This window comes from Equus quagga, chromosome 20 (assembly GCF_021613505.1).
Source record: "Equus quagga isolate Etosha38 chromosome 20, UCLA_HA_Equagga_1.0, whole genome shotgun sequence".
In the NCBI taxonomy this organism is placed as follows: domain Eukaryota; kingdom Metazoa; phylum Chordata; class Mammalia; order Perissodactyla; family Equidae; genus Equus; species Equus quagga.
The window spans coordinates 6,108,009-6,128,701 of NC_060286.1; the positions used below are offsets into that span (position 1 = coordinate 6,108,009).

At 39.4% G+C, this 20,693-nt stretch overlaps 1 protein-coding gene across 2 annotated transcripts; it reads left to right on the forward strand.

Moving 5' to 3' along the window:
- Positions 1–25: 25 nt before the first annotated feature.
- Positions 26–20,380, forward strand: JKAMP (JNK1/MAPK8 associated membrane protein). 2 transcript variants are annotated; one of them, XM_046647511.1, is made up of 7 exons: positions 26–123; positions 2,050–2,141; positions 2,716–2,870; positions 9,757–9,963; positions 13,646–13,827; positions 17,456–17,532; positions 19,391–20,380. In XM_046647511.1, the coding sequence occupies exons 1-7, from the start codon at positions 120–122 to the stop codon at positions 19,607–19,609; spliced, it is 936 nt and encodes a 311-aa protein (XP_046503467.1). In that variant the 5' UTR covers positions 26–119; the 3' UTR covers positions 19,610–20,380. The 2 variants fall into 2 exon arrangements, with proteins under 2 accessions (XP_046503467.1, XP_046503468.1); XM_046647512.1 differs by having other exon boundaries at positions 71–123; positions 2,068–2,141.
- Positions 20,381–20,693: the final 313 nt, after the last annotated feature.

Sequence of the window (20,693 nt, forward strand, 5' to 3'; positions counted from 1 at the left end):
AACAGTCGCCCGGGTTACCAGGAGGCGGGGCCTCCCAGGCGGCTGTGGCCCGGATGTCCGGGCGCTGCGGCCGGATCGGCTGATCCCGGAGCTTCTGCAGGGAAACCAGCCAGCGGCCAATGGGTGAGTGGCCCCCGAGGTCTGGGGCAGCGTTTCTCTTAGTCCCGCTTCTTCCCGGCGCTGCCGGCGGGCCTCGGCCCGGGTGGGCGGCCTCCGGGCGGCGGCGCGTCCTCGCCCCTTGCTCCCTCCCGCCCTCGGGCCGGGCCCCGGGGTCGTCGCCGGATGCTCCCGGTTCGGGGTGGTCCCGGTTCCTGACAGGCTGCGGAGGGGAGGCCGGCCGCGTACTGGGGGAGAGGCCGGGCATTTGTTGTCAAGTCCGAAATGTCATCCCAGTCCCTTTCTTTCAGTCCTTTTGTTTAATTTTCAAAATTTAAAGCGCGGGCGTTAGTAAGCGCAGAAAAGCAGTGAAGGAAGCAGCAGCTAATTCCTGCGCGACTGTCGTCTGCTGTCTCGGCATCAGACGTGAGATCGCAGGGCCCTTCGCAAAGGGGCAAGACGGTTGCAGAAAACAAAGTGAGAATTTTAGCCTCGTTCACTAAAAGAAATGAAAGGCGAAAGTGAACGGACGCCGGGAGGCAGGGTTTTGTTTGGTCGAGGATAAGCTGTTGGTTTCAGAGGGACTGGTTTTCAGGCCGTCGATTTTGAGAAACTTTAGATTATTAACATCCAAATGTATTTATTAAGCATCTACTAGATACAAAGCCCCTGTAGAAGAAGCGTCCAATTCTTTAACTTCTGCCTTCTCCGAAAATCTGAAACTGTTCATTTCCATCTGTTGGCTTAAAAATAAGTGCTAAATAAGGTAAAGAAGCCCATGGATTAAAAAAAAGTCAGAAATTTGATAAAAGTGAAAATATTAAACTTGAGGCATTTTAGTCAGTGCTTTTTCTATGTTTTCTCAGCAGCACAAGGAGAAAGAAATCAAGAGTCTACTCAAAATTGAAAGGCGGAAGGGCGTTGTGGACCAGGCAGTCTTTAGATTGTGAATTCATCGAGAATTTGGGAAATGATTGTTCAAAAATAGTCATTAAACGCCAGTTCCCCTCCTTAATTCCAGCTGACCGCAGTTCTGCATTTATTCCGCACTAGGCTATGGGTTCTTGGATGGCAGGGACTCTACCCTGTTCCTCTGTGGACCTTTAGCCGTCCCTGACCAGTGGAATCTGACACTTAATGCATGTTTACTGAACCAATGAATCAGTGCGGGAAAGGAATCAGGCGTCACTGATGGAAAAAACTCCTTCAGTAGCTTCTCCCTGTTGATGAGGTCAAAGACAATTTGTCGGCCTGGAGTTTTTTTGATGAAATAGAGCTGCTTTTTATTTTCCCCAAGCTTTGAGAACAGGGGGTGGATTCGAAGGCAGTGGTTCCCACATATTGGTCAGAAGCCCAGTGACAGCCTTGGTGAAATTTTCACCTGTCCTCGACAAAAATGAAAAAAGTTAGGACAGTGTAGTTAAAGTCGATTTTATTTACTTTAAAGGCCTGCCCTTTATTCTGAAATTATGTCCTTTCTGCCTTTCTGGTATTAAAATGTGTTCTATTGTGAACGAAGGTGATAATAGAGTTTGTGTGTGTGCGCACACACTTAATATCCTGACTGGGCAAAATAAAAGGCAGCGATCCTTTGTTAGTCTTCTAATTAAAAAACACTGGAAATTCGAAAGTCTGGACAACTAGTCAAGGGGCGTGGCTGGCTGCAGCCATTGGAGACATACTGAGCCAGGCTTGGAGTTCTGGGGATAGATCCCACTCTGCTGGCTCAGGACCTTAATCATAAGAAACAGTATTAACAACAAGGTTCCAGCATGATTTTCTGCAGTGCCCAGTGTAAAAGGAGAAATTTGAATAAATACATTAAGACTTTCGTCTAATACATATTTTTTAATTGAAACTGTTGAGATATTTCTGACAAGTGCTTCAGATGTTATTGCTTTATTTTTTATAATCACAAAAGATGTTACTTTACTGGCATTTGTTTTTAAAAAGCTGTCGATATTCAACCAGCATGCCTTGGACTTTATTGTGGGAAGACCCTATTATTTAAAAATGGCTCAACGGAAATATATGGAGAATGTGGGGTAAGTCTTAATATTTGTATGTTATTTCATTTGTAAAATCTTTTTGCTTTTGAAATATTTTCACATGTAGAATATCTCTATAATATATTCAATTTATTAAAGAATATGGAGGCATTAATAAAATCCTTATTTGTGTTGTCATATTGATTGCCTATAATACGTCTTCATGACAGTCACAGTTAAGTATTTTGAAAACATTTTATAGTTTTATCATAATTTTGAATTACTTTTTATTGATAGAGTACGGTGACTTGGACAGTAAGTTAACATTACAACTCCAGAACATTTCTCTGCAATTATTTTTATACGGTGTTAATAACTAGATTTTTCATTTAGTGTTAGTCAACTATTTTAGTAACTTAGTGAAAGGAGTCCTTTAGAGCCTTATGCAGATATAGCAAATGCAATGTAGATTTCTTTTCGTTTTACTTATGCTTTCTCTTTTATTTCTAAAAGATGCACATGTAAACAGATGTTTAAACTGAAAAGAGATGTCTTAAAGAATGACTTTTGGGGGGGCATTAATATTCTAAAATAATACCTGTACATAAAACGTTGTTCTTATATATTATAGGTGTGTCCAAGAGGACAGAGAACAAATGCACAGAAATACTGTCAGCCTTGCACAGAGTCTCCCGAGCTTTATGACTGGCTCTATCTTGGGTTTATGGCCATGCTTCCTCTTGTTTTACATTGGTTCTTCATTGAATGGTACTCAGGCAAAAAGAGGTGAGCACTTTTTATGAATGTTTCTGTATGGACTGATATTGGAATAATCATCATTTAGAAGACCTCATACTTGTATTGTTTTAAAAGTGGTAAACCCGTTTTTCTGTTATGTTCTGATTATTTTTAACTTAGCAAGAGAACTTACTAATAGAGCATGTCTCAGTAGTTATTAAGGGGAGTATCTTTTGTTTGTTTTACTCTAAATGATGTTGAAAGAATGTTTTTTTTTTATTTCTCAATTATAATCTTTATTGATTTTCTACAAAGAATTTGTTATTACAAACTGTTTATTGTTCTAGAACAAATACTTTGTGATTTAATTTAATACCAGGATCTAGTATAATGCAGTTACAATGATATAGCTGCAACCTGGTTATGAAAACTTATACTAACACATTAAATCAGTGAACATTTAGTGAGCCCTGTGTTTTATGTTTAGAAGATTGGGGAAGGAGATAGAAAAATCACTGATGTCGTTTATGGTCACAATGTTGTACAGAAGACAAACATATACACAACTAATTGTAATATAAGTCAGTCTTAAAAGTGTATAAACAAAAAGTATATAAAAGCATTATAAACAAAATGCTCCGGAGCCACAAAGAATGGAAGAGAGAAATTGTGCCTGGTGGGATCTGAAAGACGTCATAAAAAGAGCCTTTTAAGCAGAGGAAAGAGCGTGAACAAGGGCACGGAGGTTGGAAATGCGGGCTCTGCTGAGTGGGAATGGAAGTGGTCTTGGCTGGTCGGAGGTGCATGGCATATGAGAGAAGGGAGATCCAAAGGAGAGTGGGAAAGGTAGGTTGAGGCCAGAATGGGAAGGTCCTAGATAAGGATGTGAACTGTATTCTCCTGGTAACGAGGAGCCGAATTCTGCCTCAGAACATTGCGGCCATACTGACTTGTAGTTCCTCCAGCTTCTCAGCATCTTCACTGCTCTGGGTTCTTTCCATTTCCCAAAACTCTTCTCTGCCTGAAATACTGTCTTCTCCCTCTGACTGTAGCTTTTCAGCTAGCTGTCTTTTTTTCCTCCAGATTTCACTTTAAATGTCTCCTACTTGTAGAGGCCTTTGCTGACCCAAGTTAAAGTGGGCCTGTCCCTCTTATTTTGCTTTTTTAATAGCATCCTTCATTTTGTTTTCAGCATTCAGCACAATTTATCGTTACGTTTGTTCCCTCATTTAACGTCCATCCACTTATCATCGTGTCGTGTCGCACCGCTGACTATGAGCTCCATGAGGTGGTTGGTTGGCTGGCTCTGTCATTGCTCTCCATGGGATCCCCAGAGACTACCACAGCAGCTGGCTCGTAATAGATGCTCACGTGGTATTGGCCGAGTGAATGATTTCTCGGTGATGGTTTTGCTTTAGAGAAGTAGCATCTCTGGTTGTGTATTTTAGGAACATACCCTGTGGAGGGTGGATTAGAGTGAGACACATTACAAGGCTGTTGATGAAGAAATAGTGATGGCCGAGTCCAGTAGTGAGAATAGAAGTGGAAAGGATGGTTAGATGGAAATAGAATCAGCAGTTTTCTAGATCCTACCTAATAAATCCAGGGTGATTATTTACTTTGGAAAAGCATTCACTATTTTTCAGAAGAATCTGTAAAAATATTTTTGTTCTTTTTTATGAGGAAGATTCGTTCTGAGCTAACATCTGTTGCCAATCTTCCTTTTTTCTTTTGCTTGAGGAGGACTGGCCCTGAGCTGACATCTGTGCCAGTCTTCCTCTACTTTGTATGTGGGTTGCTGCCACAACATGGCTTGACAAGTGGTACAGGTCCACATCTGGGATCCAAACCTGTGAACCTGGCTTGCCGAAGCAGAGCACAGTGAACTCTTAACCACTATGCCACAGGGCTGGCCCCTATAAAAAGATTTTTTAGAAAGCAGCTCTCATCCTGCTTTTAATTTCTGTTGTAGAATGATGAGAGATGAGAGCAAGAAAGGAGATATGATCAATCTAAAGCTAAAATAGAATAATCGCTCAGGTAATTGGTTGGAACATCTCAGCGCAGAGTAGAGAAGAGGTGGGGTGTAGGGATGTACCTCACCAAATGCATTGGAATCAAAACATCAGGTATGTTTTAGGGAGAGTCTTGGAGCAGAGGGTAGAGCTTCGGTTTGAGGGTGGAGCAGAGGAGTGATCAATGCGCAGGCAGGAAAGGAGGCGGGCTTAAAAAGGAGTTCGCATAACCGTGTTTTGCCTAGGAAATTGGTAGCAAGGAACACAAGGGCCATCTCTTGGATTTTCCTGAGATGTTGCACTTATGATCAAGGAGGCAGGAGCTGAGCCGTCTGAGGCTAGACCAGTGTTTCATAACCTGTTTCTCCGTGTCAGCTCCTTACAGAGCCTTTTTAGATGCCTTTTTTCCTAATTTCACCTACCCCTGTGAAATTTTAATGTCACATATATACTACTTATCTGGTATATGTATATATGTGCTTTATATATAAAAAGTGTTAAGATTATTTTATCCCTGAGAACCAATTCCTGCACCCTTGGGAGTGATACGCCCAGTGAGAATGCACGGGCTAGACACTAATCATAACTATCCTGAAGGGCGCCCTTGCTTTCTCCAGAGTTTAGTATTACATTTGTTTTTCTTTAAGGTCAGGGCAGAAATTGTGCACTTTTATGCAATGCAGTCAGAAGCTGTGCTTCTCATGTAATTTGTTTTTATATAATTTATAACTTTTTGAATGCATTCATTCAACAGTTTTAGGAATGTCTGCAATCCCTAGGTGCCAGGTGCTATACTAGGTTGTGGGATTGAGAGATGACTAAAATATAGACACTTACAGTCCTGTGGGTGAGAGAGACGAACCATCACAAAGTCCGGGGGGCTCCTATAATAGAGCTATGTGCAGAATTTTAATTCTGGCATGAACAAAGAACTTAATTCTGCCTTCTCAAAATAGGGCAAGGTCACAGAGAAAAAACTGAATTTAAACTGGACTTTGAAAAATGAGTAGTTTTTGATAGATAGAGGAATTGAAGAATCTGTCAGACAGCAGGAATAAGATATGCTGTCTATAAGATATGCTGTTTAATAAGATAAAAGTCTAGAGGCAAAAAAAAAAAGCACAGTATAATCAAGCAATGAGGGCTGAGCATGATGTGAGAAACAGGGACTAAATGAGGCCAGATATAAAGAGATTTGGCTGGAGAGTCTTAGGAAGTATCCGTAAGACCTGGTGATAACCCCTGAGCTGACCTTGATGTTTGCCAGATAGGTGAAATGTGTTTTGAGGTGGAGTGTGAAGCATGCACAGATGTGTGGAGGTGTGAGGAAGCAAGGTAGTTTAGCATGGCCAGGAGGTGTGGAAGATCGTTCTGGGGAGGAGTGTTTCTTCCTGAAAGGCAGAAGGGACTCACTGAAATAGTTCTATAAGGGGAGTTTTAGAATCCAGATTTCATTTTGTAAAGATCATGTGGTTGACTGCAGCTGGATTGAAAGGGATCATGATGAGAAGAAAAAGGAAGGTTACTAAAGTAATGGCAAGAAATGATAAGGTTGAGATTTTGCCTCTAAAATGTGAATTCTATAAGGAAAGAAAAGATTGGATTACATAATATGAAATGCAAATGTTTATGTATTCAGTGTTTTCATCTGTGTAAAATGATGCAGTTCTTCCAACAATGTAGGCTAATTAGGAGCTCCAGGGGACTGTCCTGCACAAAATAACTAAAGTCTGGGAAAGACGTACCCATTGCTGGTCTCCTTGGAGGTAGAGGAGAGCTCCAAGAACTCTTCTCCTTCAGAGAACAAACCAAGCCCCACTGGCTGGGGTGGGAGTGACAAAGCAGGCAGTGGGCTGGGAGGGTGCCAGAGGTTAGTTGCTGGTAGCCCCAGTGCTATCTGGATCCTGAAACTTGGGCAGCCAGTGCTAAGCCTAGACCCTCAGGGGCTGCAGCCCAAGGTAGTGGCAGCCATGGCTGCTGGCAAAAGCAGCAAATCCTCTTTGCTGCAAAACTTCCCCGTTCTCAGTTTAGGCCCATGGGACTCTTGCTCATTGTCTATTAAGGAGCTCATAATCCATGATTATCAAATGAAATAAGCGCTATGATGAGAGTTGGTAGGCACAACAAACAATAACTATGTTTATGCTCCCAAAGGATGACAGATAATGGACTTTCTGCCACAGAATCTATAACTGCTACCTATAAAATGCTGAAAGAGGTAAAGGATGCAGTCGCAAAGATCTCCAGTCAACAAAAGATTATTAGAAATGAACAAGCAGATTTGGTGGGGAGAAAGGGACCTTCTAGAAACGAAAATTTATACTTGCCAAAATTAAAAAATGGTAGGTCAGTCAGGTAAAAAGTTGAAGACAGAATTAGTGAGTTAGAAAAAAAATACATAAAGAAATAACACAGCACTGGGAGAAAAGGAGATAGAAAATATGAAATATGTCGAGATGTGGAGCATAGAATGAGAAGCTGTAATATGTATCTGTAATACCTCCTGGGAACGCTCCTAGGTTCGTTAAATGTTCAGACTCCCAAGACCACCATATGTCATACTGAGCGCCACTCTACTCAGAAGTAACACAGCTTGCCAGCAAGGAAGCATGAGATGTCCCTTGTCAGCAGTAGCTTTTGAAGCAGTCCAGCTCAGGTGCAAGGACATGACGTCCACATTGAGTGGGTGTGGGAGTCATCCTGGCTGAAGTCTTATGCCCCAAAGGAGCCAGTCCCTCTATAGCAAATCCATAAGGATAGCATCCAGGGTCCTGCAAGGGACGTGCCGGTTATAAGAATCACTGAAGTCAAGAAAACCAATCAGGTAGTTATAGTTCCCAGATGCAATTTACCAATCAAGGGATCATTTGTATCATAAGCAATGTTACTTAGCAACAAAATTGACATTCCACCCTTATCAGGCTTCGAGAGGAACAGAGCTAGAGAGTTAACTGAAGGCCAGATTCTCAGGTACAGGGGAAAGGTTTTCTTAACTCTGCCTATAGTGTCTAATCAGAGTCTCTGAAAAAAATAGAGAAAATGAAGGAGAGCCAGTATTTAAAGAGATACTAGCTTCAGGTTTTACAGAAATAATCAAAAACAGATCCATTGCTTCCTGGGAAGCAAAACACATCCCAAGCAGAATGAATAAAAAGAAATTCACACCTATGCACATTATAATTAAACTCTAGAACACCAAGGACAAGAAAGGCCATGTGTGGCTGCAGTCAGCAGCCAGCTGGCACCTACTCCAGCCATATGCCTTACTCATTTTGGACACATCAGCCCAGTTGGGCCTCTAGATGAGTGCATCCCAATTCAACATCACATGGAGCAGAAAGGACCCAGTGAGTCCAGTCAAAACACAAAATAGTGAGAAATAATAATTGGTAGTTGTTTCAAGCCAGTAAGTTTTGATGTGGTTTGCTATAGTCATAGACAACTGAAACGCTGTTTAAATAGAAAACTCGAAAGCATCTCTAGACTAGACGTTAGAAATAATAAGAGAGTTTAGTAAAGAGGCTGGCCATAAGATAAATATACAAAATCAGTTACCTTCCTATTTTCCGTTTACAGTACCATAAGTACAGTGAGGTAGCTAAGCTACATTGGGTTTATATTATGCAACTCGAGAAGTTAATTCTAAAATTTACATGGAAGTGCAAAGGCCCATGAATGTCCAAGACCGCTGAAGAAGTAGAAGTATGTACTATCAAGAATTATTGTCATATTCACTTGTCTCAGGGATAAATGGACCCCAGAAACAAAATAGGGGACCTGAAAACAGGCCATTATAAATGAAACTTTATATGGCAGAAGTGGCATGGCATGGAAAGCAGTAACCGTTCAGCAAAATGCTGCTGTTGGGACAATTGACTACCCAAATGGGAAAATCTAAAGTTACATCTTTATATTATAATATATATAAGGTGAAAGTAAAACCTTAAAAATATAAAAGAAAATATATGATAATGTTTTCTTTATCTTGGAGTGAGGAAGAACTTCTTAAAACATTAAAACTGCTTACCAGAAATAAAAAAAGTTGATAAAGCCAACTATATTAAAATATAGAACCTCTCTTCATTAAAGGACATCACAAAGAAAGTGAAAACTCAGCGAAGAGGAAGACATTTGCAGCATGTTTATGTAACAAAACAGAATGGATAACAATGCAGTAGTCACATAGTAGAATATTATACAGCAGTGAAAATGACTGAACCTCAGCTATAAGCAATGCCATGGATGAATCTTGGAAATGTAATTTTGAATGAAAAACGAAATCTCAGAAGGCTTACATTAGTGTACTAGCACTTTATAGTGTTCAAAAATGAGCAAAACTAAACAAAGTGTTTTTGAAGCATAAATACAATCAGAATAAAAACTTTAGAAAAAATAATGAAGACTATTTAGTATAATGCCTACCTCTAAGGGAGAGACAGGAGTGTGGAATGGGGAGGAAGAGAGGAAAACATAAGTAAATAATGTTCTAGTTACTAGGTTAGATAATGGGCTTGCAATGTTCAGTATATTTTATGACTGATATTTATTGCATATAATCTTTTGTGTAATTTTTATATTTAAGATAATTTAAAATAATGCATAGGTAACTTTTAAGAAATTTTTAATAATTTGGCAAGATCCTAAAGAAGGTTCGATCTAATTTCTGCTCTTCTGTACTTTTAGACAGTATTGGCCCAGTGTCATCTGGGATGGGTATTCCTTTTTAGTAAACAAGATTAAACTCTTCTCAAGTACTTTTCACATTTGTTTGGCTTTTCTTACCTCTTTAGAAGGTTTTTTAGTTTCAGGATGTTTCAGTTAAAATTTCTTTTCAGAATTCATATCTTGAGACATACACAAGTTTTATTAAAAGGCATTTAAATACAGAAAGTGTTCTAATTGTGCTTTTGTTTGGCTAGCTCCAGCGCACTTTTCCAACACATCACTGCATTATTTGAATGCAGCGTGGCAGCTATTGTCACCTTACTTGTGAGTGACCCAGTCGGTGTTCTGTACATCCGTTCGTGTCGAGTATTGATGCTCTCGGATTGGTACACAATGCTTTACAACCCAAGTCCGGATTACGTTACCACTGTGCACTGTACTCATGAAGCCGTCTACCCACTGTAAGTGTTTAGACTTAAGATCGTTTTTTAAAAAAATGATAATCATGGATTTCATTCATTTCAACAGATTAAGCATTGTAAAATGGCTTCTAGGCACCGGGGGAGATATATAGAAATGATTTTCTTTTCTTAAGGGATACAATCTGCTAGGAAATAGAAATGCATCTTAGTATAATAGAAGTGAAAGTATTTTGGGGTTGGTGTTGAAGTAGGTATAAACACTTCTAAAATAAGCCATAAATCTTTCTTAAAAAGGGAGTTACAAGGAAAACCTTTCTCATATGCAACAGAGAAGCAACATCTGGCATATAGGAAAGAGCACGGGCTTTGGAGCTAAAAACAGGCTTGAGTTTGAATCCCATGTCTGCCAGCTGCTGTGTTAACTTGAGCACATATGGAGCCTCTCGTAACCTTGTTTTCCCGTTGGTGAAAATGGGAACAATGATCCCTTATAAGGTGACGGTGAGGCTTAAATAAGTCTGCACAGATCGCATCCCGTGTGCAGTGCCTTCCCTACGGGGAGCATTCAGGAGCTGGCGTTATTAGAGTGCGTGGGCTAACGTGTTTTCTTTTTTGTTTTTTCCCCAAGTAACTGTAACTTCCATCAGAATGTTTTGTTTTAAAAATAACAAATTCATAAGATTCTGTATAATATTATACCAGAATATTTCAGTTTTAGGATTTCTGTGAATTGTTGGTGTTGATTTTGATGTTTTTTTCTCAGTAAAGGTATAATTGAAAAAGTATGGTATTTCTGGTATTTAGATTCTCATCGTTGTAGCAAGTTACAATTATGTAATATGCTCAACAAAATGGTCCTTTTGTGCAAGTTCTTAATGGTTTGTTGTTAGTGCCGTCACATCGGTTCCGACTCTAAGCGACCCTGTGTACAGCAGAGTGGACCCTTTTTTGCGCCGTCTTCTCACCTCTATCAGACAGTGCTCTGCTGCTATTCATAGGGTTTTCACAGCAAATGTTTTCGGAAGTGGGTGGCCAGGTACTTCTTCTTGGTCTGTCTGGAAGCTCCACTGAAACCTGTGCACCCTGGGAGATCCTGCTGGGATTTGAAATAGCAGGGGCAGAGCTGTCAGCATCACAGCAACGTGCAGCTGCCACAGTATGACAAGCGACACACGGGGGTGTGGTTCCCTCACTTGGAAATGAACCCAGGCTCTGGTGGTGAGCACCGAATCTTAACCACTAGACAACCAGGGCTGGCCTTAATAGTCCTAAGTGTCAAAACCACACATGCACATATGTAAAAGGTAATTTTCAAAAAGTAAGATCCAGATATAGTGATATGAAAATCTCTTCCACCTGTCTGCCTTTAAGTCTTGCAAATTATTTATTCCGTGTGTGAGTGTATATATATATATATATACTGTCTCTGTTTGTTTCTCTCCGTATATATACATATAATTTAAGACTGTATGTAAGAGACTGATAATGTCATCTTTGTTGGTTTCATAGAGCTATACTTCAGTAATACTCAACTTCGGTTATTCTCTTGTCACACACTGTCCTGGGGACTTGCAGAACTTAACCTGATCCTATTTAGAGAGCTTAATAAGTGAATCAGATATCAGATTTAAATAAGATATATAATCATCTTATTTAAAACAAAATCGGACTCATTTGCTGCTACCCACGTTTATAGCGTTTTTTCTAATATCTGTAAAGCCTGTAGGAGGAGAGCCTCTAGTAGGAAGAGTCAGGACATCTCAGATTAGAACAGAGATGGCAAGTCGGTGCTCCCAGCCCTCGTTCTGCAGCTGTAACAGCCACTTCTGATTCTCCTGCTAGTTGGCTAGGGCCTCAGAATCTGGTCACAGCAGTCTCAGTCAATCAGAGTCATCATACAACTTCACTGATTAGGACATGTTTCCATCTCATCACCATTTGAATTAAGTAGATATTTTTTTCTCAGCACCTTTACCAATAGTCGTTGTGGAATGCACCTGTCTGCCTTGTTTTAATTATACAAGACAATGGTTTTTGAAAACTATGAGAAGATTTTATAGTGTTAGCATTGGGTTTATACATATTATTTCCGTTATGTAACCATTTAAACTTCAGTACATGGTCAGACTGGGGCTCAACATTTCAGAAAGCTGTAGGACTACCAAAAGTCAGGAATTGTTTTCACGAGTCATCAAAAAGTAATGGCACAAGATTCCCACAAACCTTGGAACACTGTTACATTGAGTAGTCGGCTTTTTTCTCCATTGGTATATATAGCCTGCTTCCTTACAAACTGAGAAATGTCGGGGTACTTTACTGATAATTATAGTTTTGAGGGGAAATTGATTAGATGAGACATGGAAAAACATGCAAACTTACTGTCATTAGAAGCTTCCTGCAAAAAATAATGTTTACATTACTAAAACTTTGAGTTATTGAAGATGAGCAGTCATTACTGTCATAACAAAAGTTAACTTTAGCTCTCAGATTTATCCTAACCTCATAGGTAGGGGGCATGGCTGGAAGTGGAGGAGGTAGAAGATGATGGCTTCTCGTGGACGGCAGAGGTGGGAAACAGGTATCTGCTTCCAGAGACTAGTTTCCGACTTCATTAGGAGAGGTAACAGACGATGGTTTCCTTCTGATCAAAATCATAATCTTTTGGAGCTCTTAAGGAACTACAAGTTGCAGGAATAGATTTTATTTTGTTTTGATGTTGGGAGGCAGTAACCTAACAAGACTAAAAATCTCATCATCCAAGAGGTCAGACGTGCAGTAATGCATAACAGTTCAGGACTGGACCTAAACCATCTCGAGAGCGCAGGGAGCCACTCACGCTGCGTGTGGCTGGTGCCCCTGTGCTGCCTGTGACTCTCTGGCACAGGGAGAGGGTTTGAGTAGTGAGGAAGTAAAATGATCTGAAAATCCTCATGAAGAGGCGGTTAGGACTATGTTCACAGAAATCCCATTATGCAAAATAAAGAGCTAGAAACTATAGTCTGGTGAGGGAGAGAGAGACTTTTTTACAACCTTTTTCTGATTATAAAATTACATTATAGGAATTGGAAAAACGTAGAAAAAACACACAAAAATAAAACAGTCTGTAATTCCATTCCTTGAGATGACCACTGCTAAAAATGTTCTTTCCAGTTTCATTTCTGTATGTATGTAATTTTTTAAAGATGTGTTTATACTATGCACGTGCTATTTTGTAACCTACTCTTGTCACTTAATCTATTACGCACAGTTAATTTTGTCTTTAATATTTCTTTCCTGACTAGATTTTTAATGGCTACATAGTATTGCAGCATGAGCGTACTCTAAAATTTAACCAGTTTCCTATTGTTGAATACTTATTTTCTTCCTTTGTTTTCTTTATTATATGATTCAGTAAAAATCTTTGTTCATAAAGTTTTTTTATGTTTCCCTGATTGTTTCCCTTTGATAAATTTCTGCAAGTAAAATTGCTGGATCAAAGGGTACAAAAAGTTTTAGGATTTTTGATACACATTCTCAGACCGCTTACCAGAAAGGAACCTGCACACACTTTCCAGCACCATATGAGCGTCTTTCCGGCCAGTCCTCCCCAGTCTGAATATTCAATGCATAAACTTAATATACTTCTTAACCTTTTTTCAAGATCTTTGATTTTAAGATAATCAATGATAAAAAGCTATTTTAAAACATTCTTGATGTTATAATTTCTTATTTTATTTTACAGATACACCATTGTATTTATCTATTATGCATTCTGCTTGGTATTAATGATGCTGCTCCGACCTCTTCTGGTAAAGAAGATTGCCTGTGGGTTAGGGAAGTCCGATCGATTTAAAAGTATTTATGCTGCACTTTACTTCTTCCCAATTTTAACTGTGCTCCAGGCAGTTGGCGGAGGCCTTTTATGTAAGTTTGATGGGTAAAGTCAGCGAAATATATTTGTTATTATAGATGATGAATGATATTTTCTCTGAATATAATTTTGGAGCTTTTTCTGTAAAATAGGTTTTTTGAATCCTTGAAAATAAACCATAGTATATATTTTTGCTAAAACGTATAATGAATCTTATGAAAAAAATCATAGGTTTTTTTGGAATGGAATAGAAATTCTCAAGAAATCAGTGGCAGCAAATCAAAACTGATTTCTCTTCAGAGAATAACTTGTACTTGAAGCTCATAACCTAAATAGGAAGATTTTAAAAATCTGAGTATAAATTAAAAACAAAAACTGGTTTTGCATGTAATACATGGAAATTATTCTTGATACTCTATACTGTTTACCATTAAGTTAGGTCTTAGTTTTCTAAGTTCCTTTAGGAAATCCTTTGAGATACCGTAAAAACTCCTCAATATATTCTTTATTTTAATATATCCATTCATTCATTTATTCAGCAGCCATTTAGACTAAACTGTGACTCAGAAGAAGAGTTAGAAAAAGTTGTTGTTAAAGGGCTCACATAGTACTCGGAGAGCTATAAATAGCTCAGAGAACAGAGTGTGGTCCTTATTTGAATATGTGACATGGGACATTGCAAGGATGTTGCATACCATCTTTTATATGGAGCCCACCAGGTGCGGAGGGCAAGCCTTCTGGCCTAAAGGAGCTGGGCAGGACTGGGCATCATTATGCAAGTAATGTACCTTGGTAGTGAATTTGATTCAAAGTGAGGTTGGAGCTGAGAGTGAGGTCGAGGGAAGAGGAAACTGGAGACTACTCAGGGGTCAGTGATCTGTCATATTCTGGTTTGCAGACATATTTCATTTGGCCTGAGTTCATTTGGCATTGGGTTTGAAAATCTATAGTCCCTTCCAGCTGCTGCCATTCCCTGTTCTCTTAGATGTGGCCCACTTCCATTATTTGCCTGGCTGGCCTCTGAGGTTGCTGTTCTTGCTCTGGGGAATAGAGACCTACTCTTAAAGGATTTTAGGCAGAAGAGTGACCTGACTAGGCTTGCGTTTTAGAAGGGTACCTTGGTAGCATGGGGAAGGTGGCTAGGCAGGGCAGAGAACCTGGGGGATCAGTTAAGGGTGGAGTGCAGTAAGCCAAGCCTGTCCCACCTAAATGAGAAACACGGAATGAAGAGCCATTTCAAAGATAGAGTTAATTGAATTAAGTGAATATTAGAAGAAGCCAGTAGGTTGGTGAGCAGAGGTGAATTCAGTTTTAGGAATTCATGGAATATTTACAAGAGTACCGGTAGTTCTTTATACTAGTCTGGAGGGGGAGAGCTGACTAGGTTGGAAAGATTAAGAATTGTCAGCCCTCAAATCCCCATGTCTTAGACCGCAGATGGTGCTCTTGTATAGAACCTCATGGGTATGAAATGGAGGAAAGAGAAAGCTGTGAAAAGCAGGGGAAATTTGGGAAGTTAACCCCAGGAGACTGCCAGACAGTGTTACTTTCTCTATTGTAGTGGCCTGTATTGACAAATGCCTTTTCTCACACTGAAGGACATTAGATCATTTGTCAGCAGGCCTCCACTCAAAACCCATTCATAGGGAGGATCAAGGAGTTATTCATTCGCACTGAATATAAACTTACGCAGTCTGCTGCGATTAGTCCCAGAGGGCATCGTACCAACTCATAATTTTATGATGTTGAAAAAAAAGAATAGATCATTTTTGTTTTGTAGAGTGCCTTAGTCTGTTCAGGCTGCTATAACAGAATACCATAGACTAGGTGGCTTCCAAATGACAAAAACTTATTTCTCACAATTCTGGGGACTGGAAAGTCCAAGAGCAGGGTGCCAGCCGATTTGGTGTTTGGTGAGGACCCATTTCTTGGTTCATTGACAGCTGTCTTTCAGTGTCCTCACATGGCAGAAGGGGAGGGAGCTCTCTGGGGTCTCTTTTATAAGGGCACTAAGCCCATTCATGACCTAATCACCTCCCAAAGGCCCCAGCTCCTAATACCATCCCATTGGGGGTTAGGATTTCAACATAAGAATTTCAAAAGAAACAAACATTCAGTCCATAAAGAGGGTCTATAGCAAGTCTGAGCAAAGTAGAGCAGCGAGAGGCTTCCGGTAGCTCCCTAGGGAGAGAGACACTGGCACTGAGTAGGAAGATGTCAGTGACAAACTTTCACCTGCTTGGAAGTATTATTGAAGCCAGTTTTCAGTTTTTTAAGTGTCCTCTGCATCTCTACCACCAGGGGAACTAAAGTGCAGATTCCCAGAACCCGCCCCCCCCCCCCCAGCCCCAACTTAGTTGCCTAAAATCTCTAATGGTTTTAGACCCTAGAGTAAAAACCACTCTAAATCCTGCCCTGAGCCCAGAACCACCTCTGCTCCTCACAGGTCTGTGCCTTGTTAGAAACTTCCTCTTCCTCCTTTTTACCTTAGATGGCTTTTTACTACCAGGTCTTAAATGAGAATCATTAGCGACACTGTTGAGCTATTTATAAAATGATGTGGGATTATTTTGAATGGCGGGTTGAGGACCTAACCACTTTCTAGAATAAAGGTTCTGAATGTTGAACAAGTCATTCAGTTATTTAGTAAGTTGGAATGAGGTCTACGTCGATAATTCAGAGTTTCTGCCTGCTGCATCCTGAATTTACATCTGAAATGCTTCCAAATGGCTTCCACTGCAAAGTAGGATGATTAGTAGTTTCATAAACTGAAGTTAATTGTTTTAAAGTAATTGTATGAACAATAATCCAAGATATTTTTCTCAATTTGTCCATTTGTTTTAGTGTGCTATAACTTTAAAACATTTAAGGAGAAAGGTAGCATTTTGTAAGAAAAACTTTTGCTTGAAGTATTATTACTGTACTGTATTTGAAGTGGAAATGCCTAAAATTTTGACATTAAGAGCACAAAACGATGCATTTATCCTTTGAGGTTTATTGATCTATGAGCTTTTCTAAAGAGTAATTAAAGCTGAATTACTCTTATATATAGCCTTTCTCAACCGAAGTTCCCCATCTGGAGCATAAAACACAGAAACTGGGTAATTATTTTCTCAAGTCTCCCAAGTTTGGTACATAACTAGTATAATTCTAGATGCATAGGGGAGCAGTTAACTCTTTACATCAATCAATAGATGCCTTAAGGCAGGGGTCTTCAAAGCTGGGCCAAGGATAGTTTTACATTTTTAAATGGTTGGGAAGAAAATCAAAAGAAGAGTAGTAGTATTTCTTGACATTTGGAAATTACATGAAATTTGAATTTTATTGTTCAAATAAGTTATAAAATAAGTTATAACTTATAAACTTACAAAACAAGTTTTATTGACACACGGCCACACCCATTCGTTGATGTGTTATCTGGCTGCTGTCTGGCTACAGCTGTGGAGCTGGGTGATCGAGACAGAGACTGCATGGCCCGCAAAGCCAGAAGTATTTACTCTCTGGCCCCTCACAGGCAGAGTTTGCTGACCCCTGCCCTAGGGCCTTAGGGCTTAGATCTCTCACAGGACCGGTTGGGACAGTTTTTGATTACCGGGAGAATAATTACTGTTTTAATTTTTTTGATACTTCATTCAGAAAATTCGTTTAATTTTCAACATCACACCAATGCTTGTCTTTCAGATTATGCCTTCCCGTATATTATATTAGTATTATCTCTGGTTACTCTGGCTGTGTACATGTCGGCTTCTGAAATAGAGGTAGGAAATCTTTTTTCCTTTGTTAAAGATATTTTTATAGATTTGACAGTTGAATAGGAGAATAGTACATCTGATAAGATGTGGTACAACTGATGGGTTTAGTGATCCTGGGTTCCGTGCTGTCACTCAGTGGCTTGTAGCTCCTTATTCTGTGAAAGGTTGTGTACTGGACTATATTTGCTTGGGAAATTAGCAAAGTAGTCAGGCTCCACTATCCAGCATGTTGGAGAAAAAACCCATATAGAAAATATATTAATTATTGAAATGTTAAACTTAACACTGTTTTGAGGGAAACATAAGAATGCTTTATTGTAAATAGAACTAATTTTACACTCGATTTTACAGGGGCAACACTGACAGTCACCGATAATTATACTGTACCTTCCGTACCCTTCTATAGTTTGTCCCCCATTTTGTTTTCTTGATTACGGATGGTTACTTTTGCCCTGTAATACCTAATATTTTGGTGATTTGGAAATAACATTAACAGATACATTAGTTCTGATACTGTTCTTGTTTTGAGATATCCTTTTTGTGCCTCTAATTGTTTAGTATTTCAGTGGAAGGGCACTGTTAGAAAGACCTCTTTAGTTGAGGCTCAACTCCCGTGTGCTTGCTACTGTGGTGCCCGTGCGCTGTCTGCAGCTGCCCGCTGCAGTTGGTGGATGAGGGCTCTCTCATAATTCCTAACGTGAGAAAGTTGAACCCGGAGCAAGTCAGTCGTTAGCTGTTTCAGAGCGGTCGCCCATGGTGCTCCTCTTTCTATTCCATTAGTGAAAGAGTGAAAGGGAAGAAACCCACCTAGAAATCATAGAAATCAACCGAGTCGTCTTTTCTACTTAAAAGAATAATAGTAAAGGAACTAGACAGAATGTTTTTATGATTATTCAAATGTTTCCATCTGTATTCTACCCCCATTTCTCCTTTGCAGTCTTTAATCAACGTTACAATGTGATTAATTAAAGAAGATAAGCAAGTTAGTTTGGGCACTTTTATTAACTCTAGGGAAATATTTGAGGGGAGAAATGATTGGATATTTGAATCAAATGAAGTTTTTGAATTTTTCTTTATACTCCATAAGTACTAGGGAAAGTTAAATTAGCTTGAAACGTATTTGTTTCTCTGCTGCTGGGAATCCCTCCCAAATAAAATGTTCCTGCGCTTTGATTCGCACTCTCTCTGTGAGTCTGGAACAGGGGCCTGAATTGGGAAGAGACACTCGAGCTCTAGGGGAGCTGATGAGCCATTTAAGAAGAGAAAGTTGGTAACCTATTGCAAATGACATTTTAGCGTGTTTACTAGCACGTTTAGATATTAGTTTTGTAATAATTTGGTCCTTCCAGTGTCTGCATATTATAGAGCTATCTTAAAGATTCAGAGGAAATCGGAGTAGGCACATGTCATTTCTGCTCCCTTCTGAATATGCAGGCAGCAGACACAGGAATGCTAGACATTAAGGAGGTCCAGTGTATGTACCTCCTTCCCACCTGTAGACTCAGCTGCTGTGGATCAGGGCAGGAAGAAGGCACGTACTATGGCGTTCCCCTTCTGGTTCCTATCTTTCAGAAGAAAGTGGTGTTCCCAGGGTTGAATGGTGGTGTAGACTAGCACTTAGAGACGTGGGCTCCCGTCTTGGTGCTGCCTGAATGCTTATATGACTGTAGGAGGTTCAGTTTCCTCATCTGCGAAGGGGAGTGCCTAGACTGGTGATTTCTTAATCCCCTTTAGATCAAACGTTCTATGATTCTGAGGTTATGATTTTATGTGAAAACAATGCATTTTAAATTAAAATGTAATGTTATCTAGCTGATTTAGCCCGATAATCTGTATTTCTCTTTTCTTTTATAAAATTATATAGAACTGCTATGATCTTCTGATGAGAAAGAAAAGACTCATTGTTCTCTTCAGCCACTGGTTGCTTCATGCCTATGGAATAATCTCCATCTCCAGAGTGGATAAACTCGAGCAGGATTTACCCCTCCTGGCCTTGGTGCCCACACCAGCCCTTTTTTACTTGTTCACAGCAAAATTCACTGAACCTTCCCGCATACTCTCAGAAGGAGCCAATGGACACTGAATATAAAATGCCAAAAAACCTAAGAAGTGTTCTTAATAAAAAAGTGAAGAAATAAAAAATGTATTAGTACTCTTCTCTCATACGTGGGAATAAGATTGTCAGTATATCTAAGGCTTTCGGTTGGTGGTTTTTTTTTGACGTAATAAACATTATGGTTGGACTTGAAAAGTACAAAATGCCACACTACTCTGTTACATAGTGTAACACGTGATACACTTAGAACACACTATTAGATTACGCTAGAAGCCTATTAGGAAGCTCTTGCCTCACAACAATTTAGTTATTCTGTAGCACAAAATCATGTTTCTGTGTACCTAGCAATGTGCTGTTCCCATTTTTATTAAGAAAAACTTTAACAAGTATAGTCTGCAATCCTTAGCATTGCCATAATCGTGCATGCCCGTTGTGTTCCAACTTGTTTTTCAAGTATAATGAATTATAAAGACAAATGTACTTGTGGGGTCTGAGAAAACGTGGAAATAAAGTATGTTGTTTTTTGTTATCTATTTATTTTCACCAGTACAGTATTTTGGTCTATTACAAAAATAGAGCATAATTTATATAACAGGTCTTGTGTTTATAGGTAGTTTGGTTGAAGACATCTTCAGATTATTCCTGTAAAGAAAACCAATGAAAAGCTTAACTACAAAAAATCTCAAATGTTCTGACATTTCATTGTATTTTGCCACACCAGTTGTGAGAATAATTCAAAATATTAAGTAGTAAGATTAGTGTTTCTTTCCCAAATGAATAAATACATGTACTCACATATTCCCTTCCGCTTATGTCTCATTTTTCGAGGATATATACACGGGCCGTGTTTTATTGATCCTGAGACACTTTTTTTTCACGCTGTGTCATCTCTGAATTAGGATCCATCTTACAAGTGAAGCCTTCTTAGATTTAACGAAATACAGACTATATACAGCATGTAAACATTTTTCCTGTGGTTGGTTGGTAATAGGGGCTGCGATTTTTATGCTCTGAAGGCTTCAAGAGACTCGTGGTTGCAATCATGGAAGCAAAATAAGGTTTTTGCACTTAATCTAATAATCTGACCGTGTCTATCCATTTGTATTGTTTA

What these genes read in the sequence shown, in the direction of transcription:
- JKAMP (XM_046647511.1), top strand. An exon ending in CATGAAGCCGTCTACCCACT is followed by an intron (nt 9,964 to 13,645) that starts GTAAGTGTTTAG and finishes TTTATTTTACAG; the next exon opens with ATACACCATTGTATTTATCT. An exon ending in AGTTGGCGGAGGCCTTTTAT is followed by an intron (nt 13,828 to 17,455) that starts GTAAGTTTGATG and finishes CTTGTCTTTCAG; the next exon opens with ATTATGCCTTCCCGTATATT.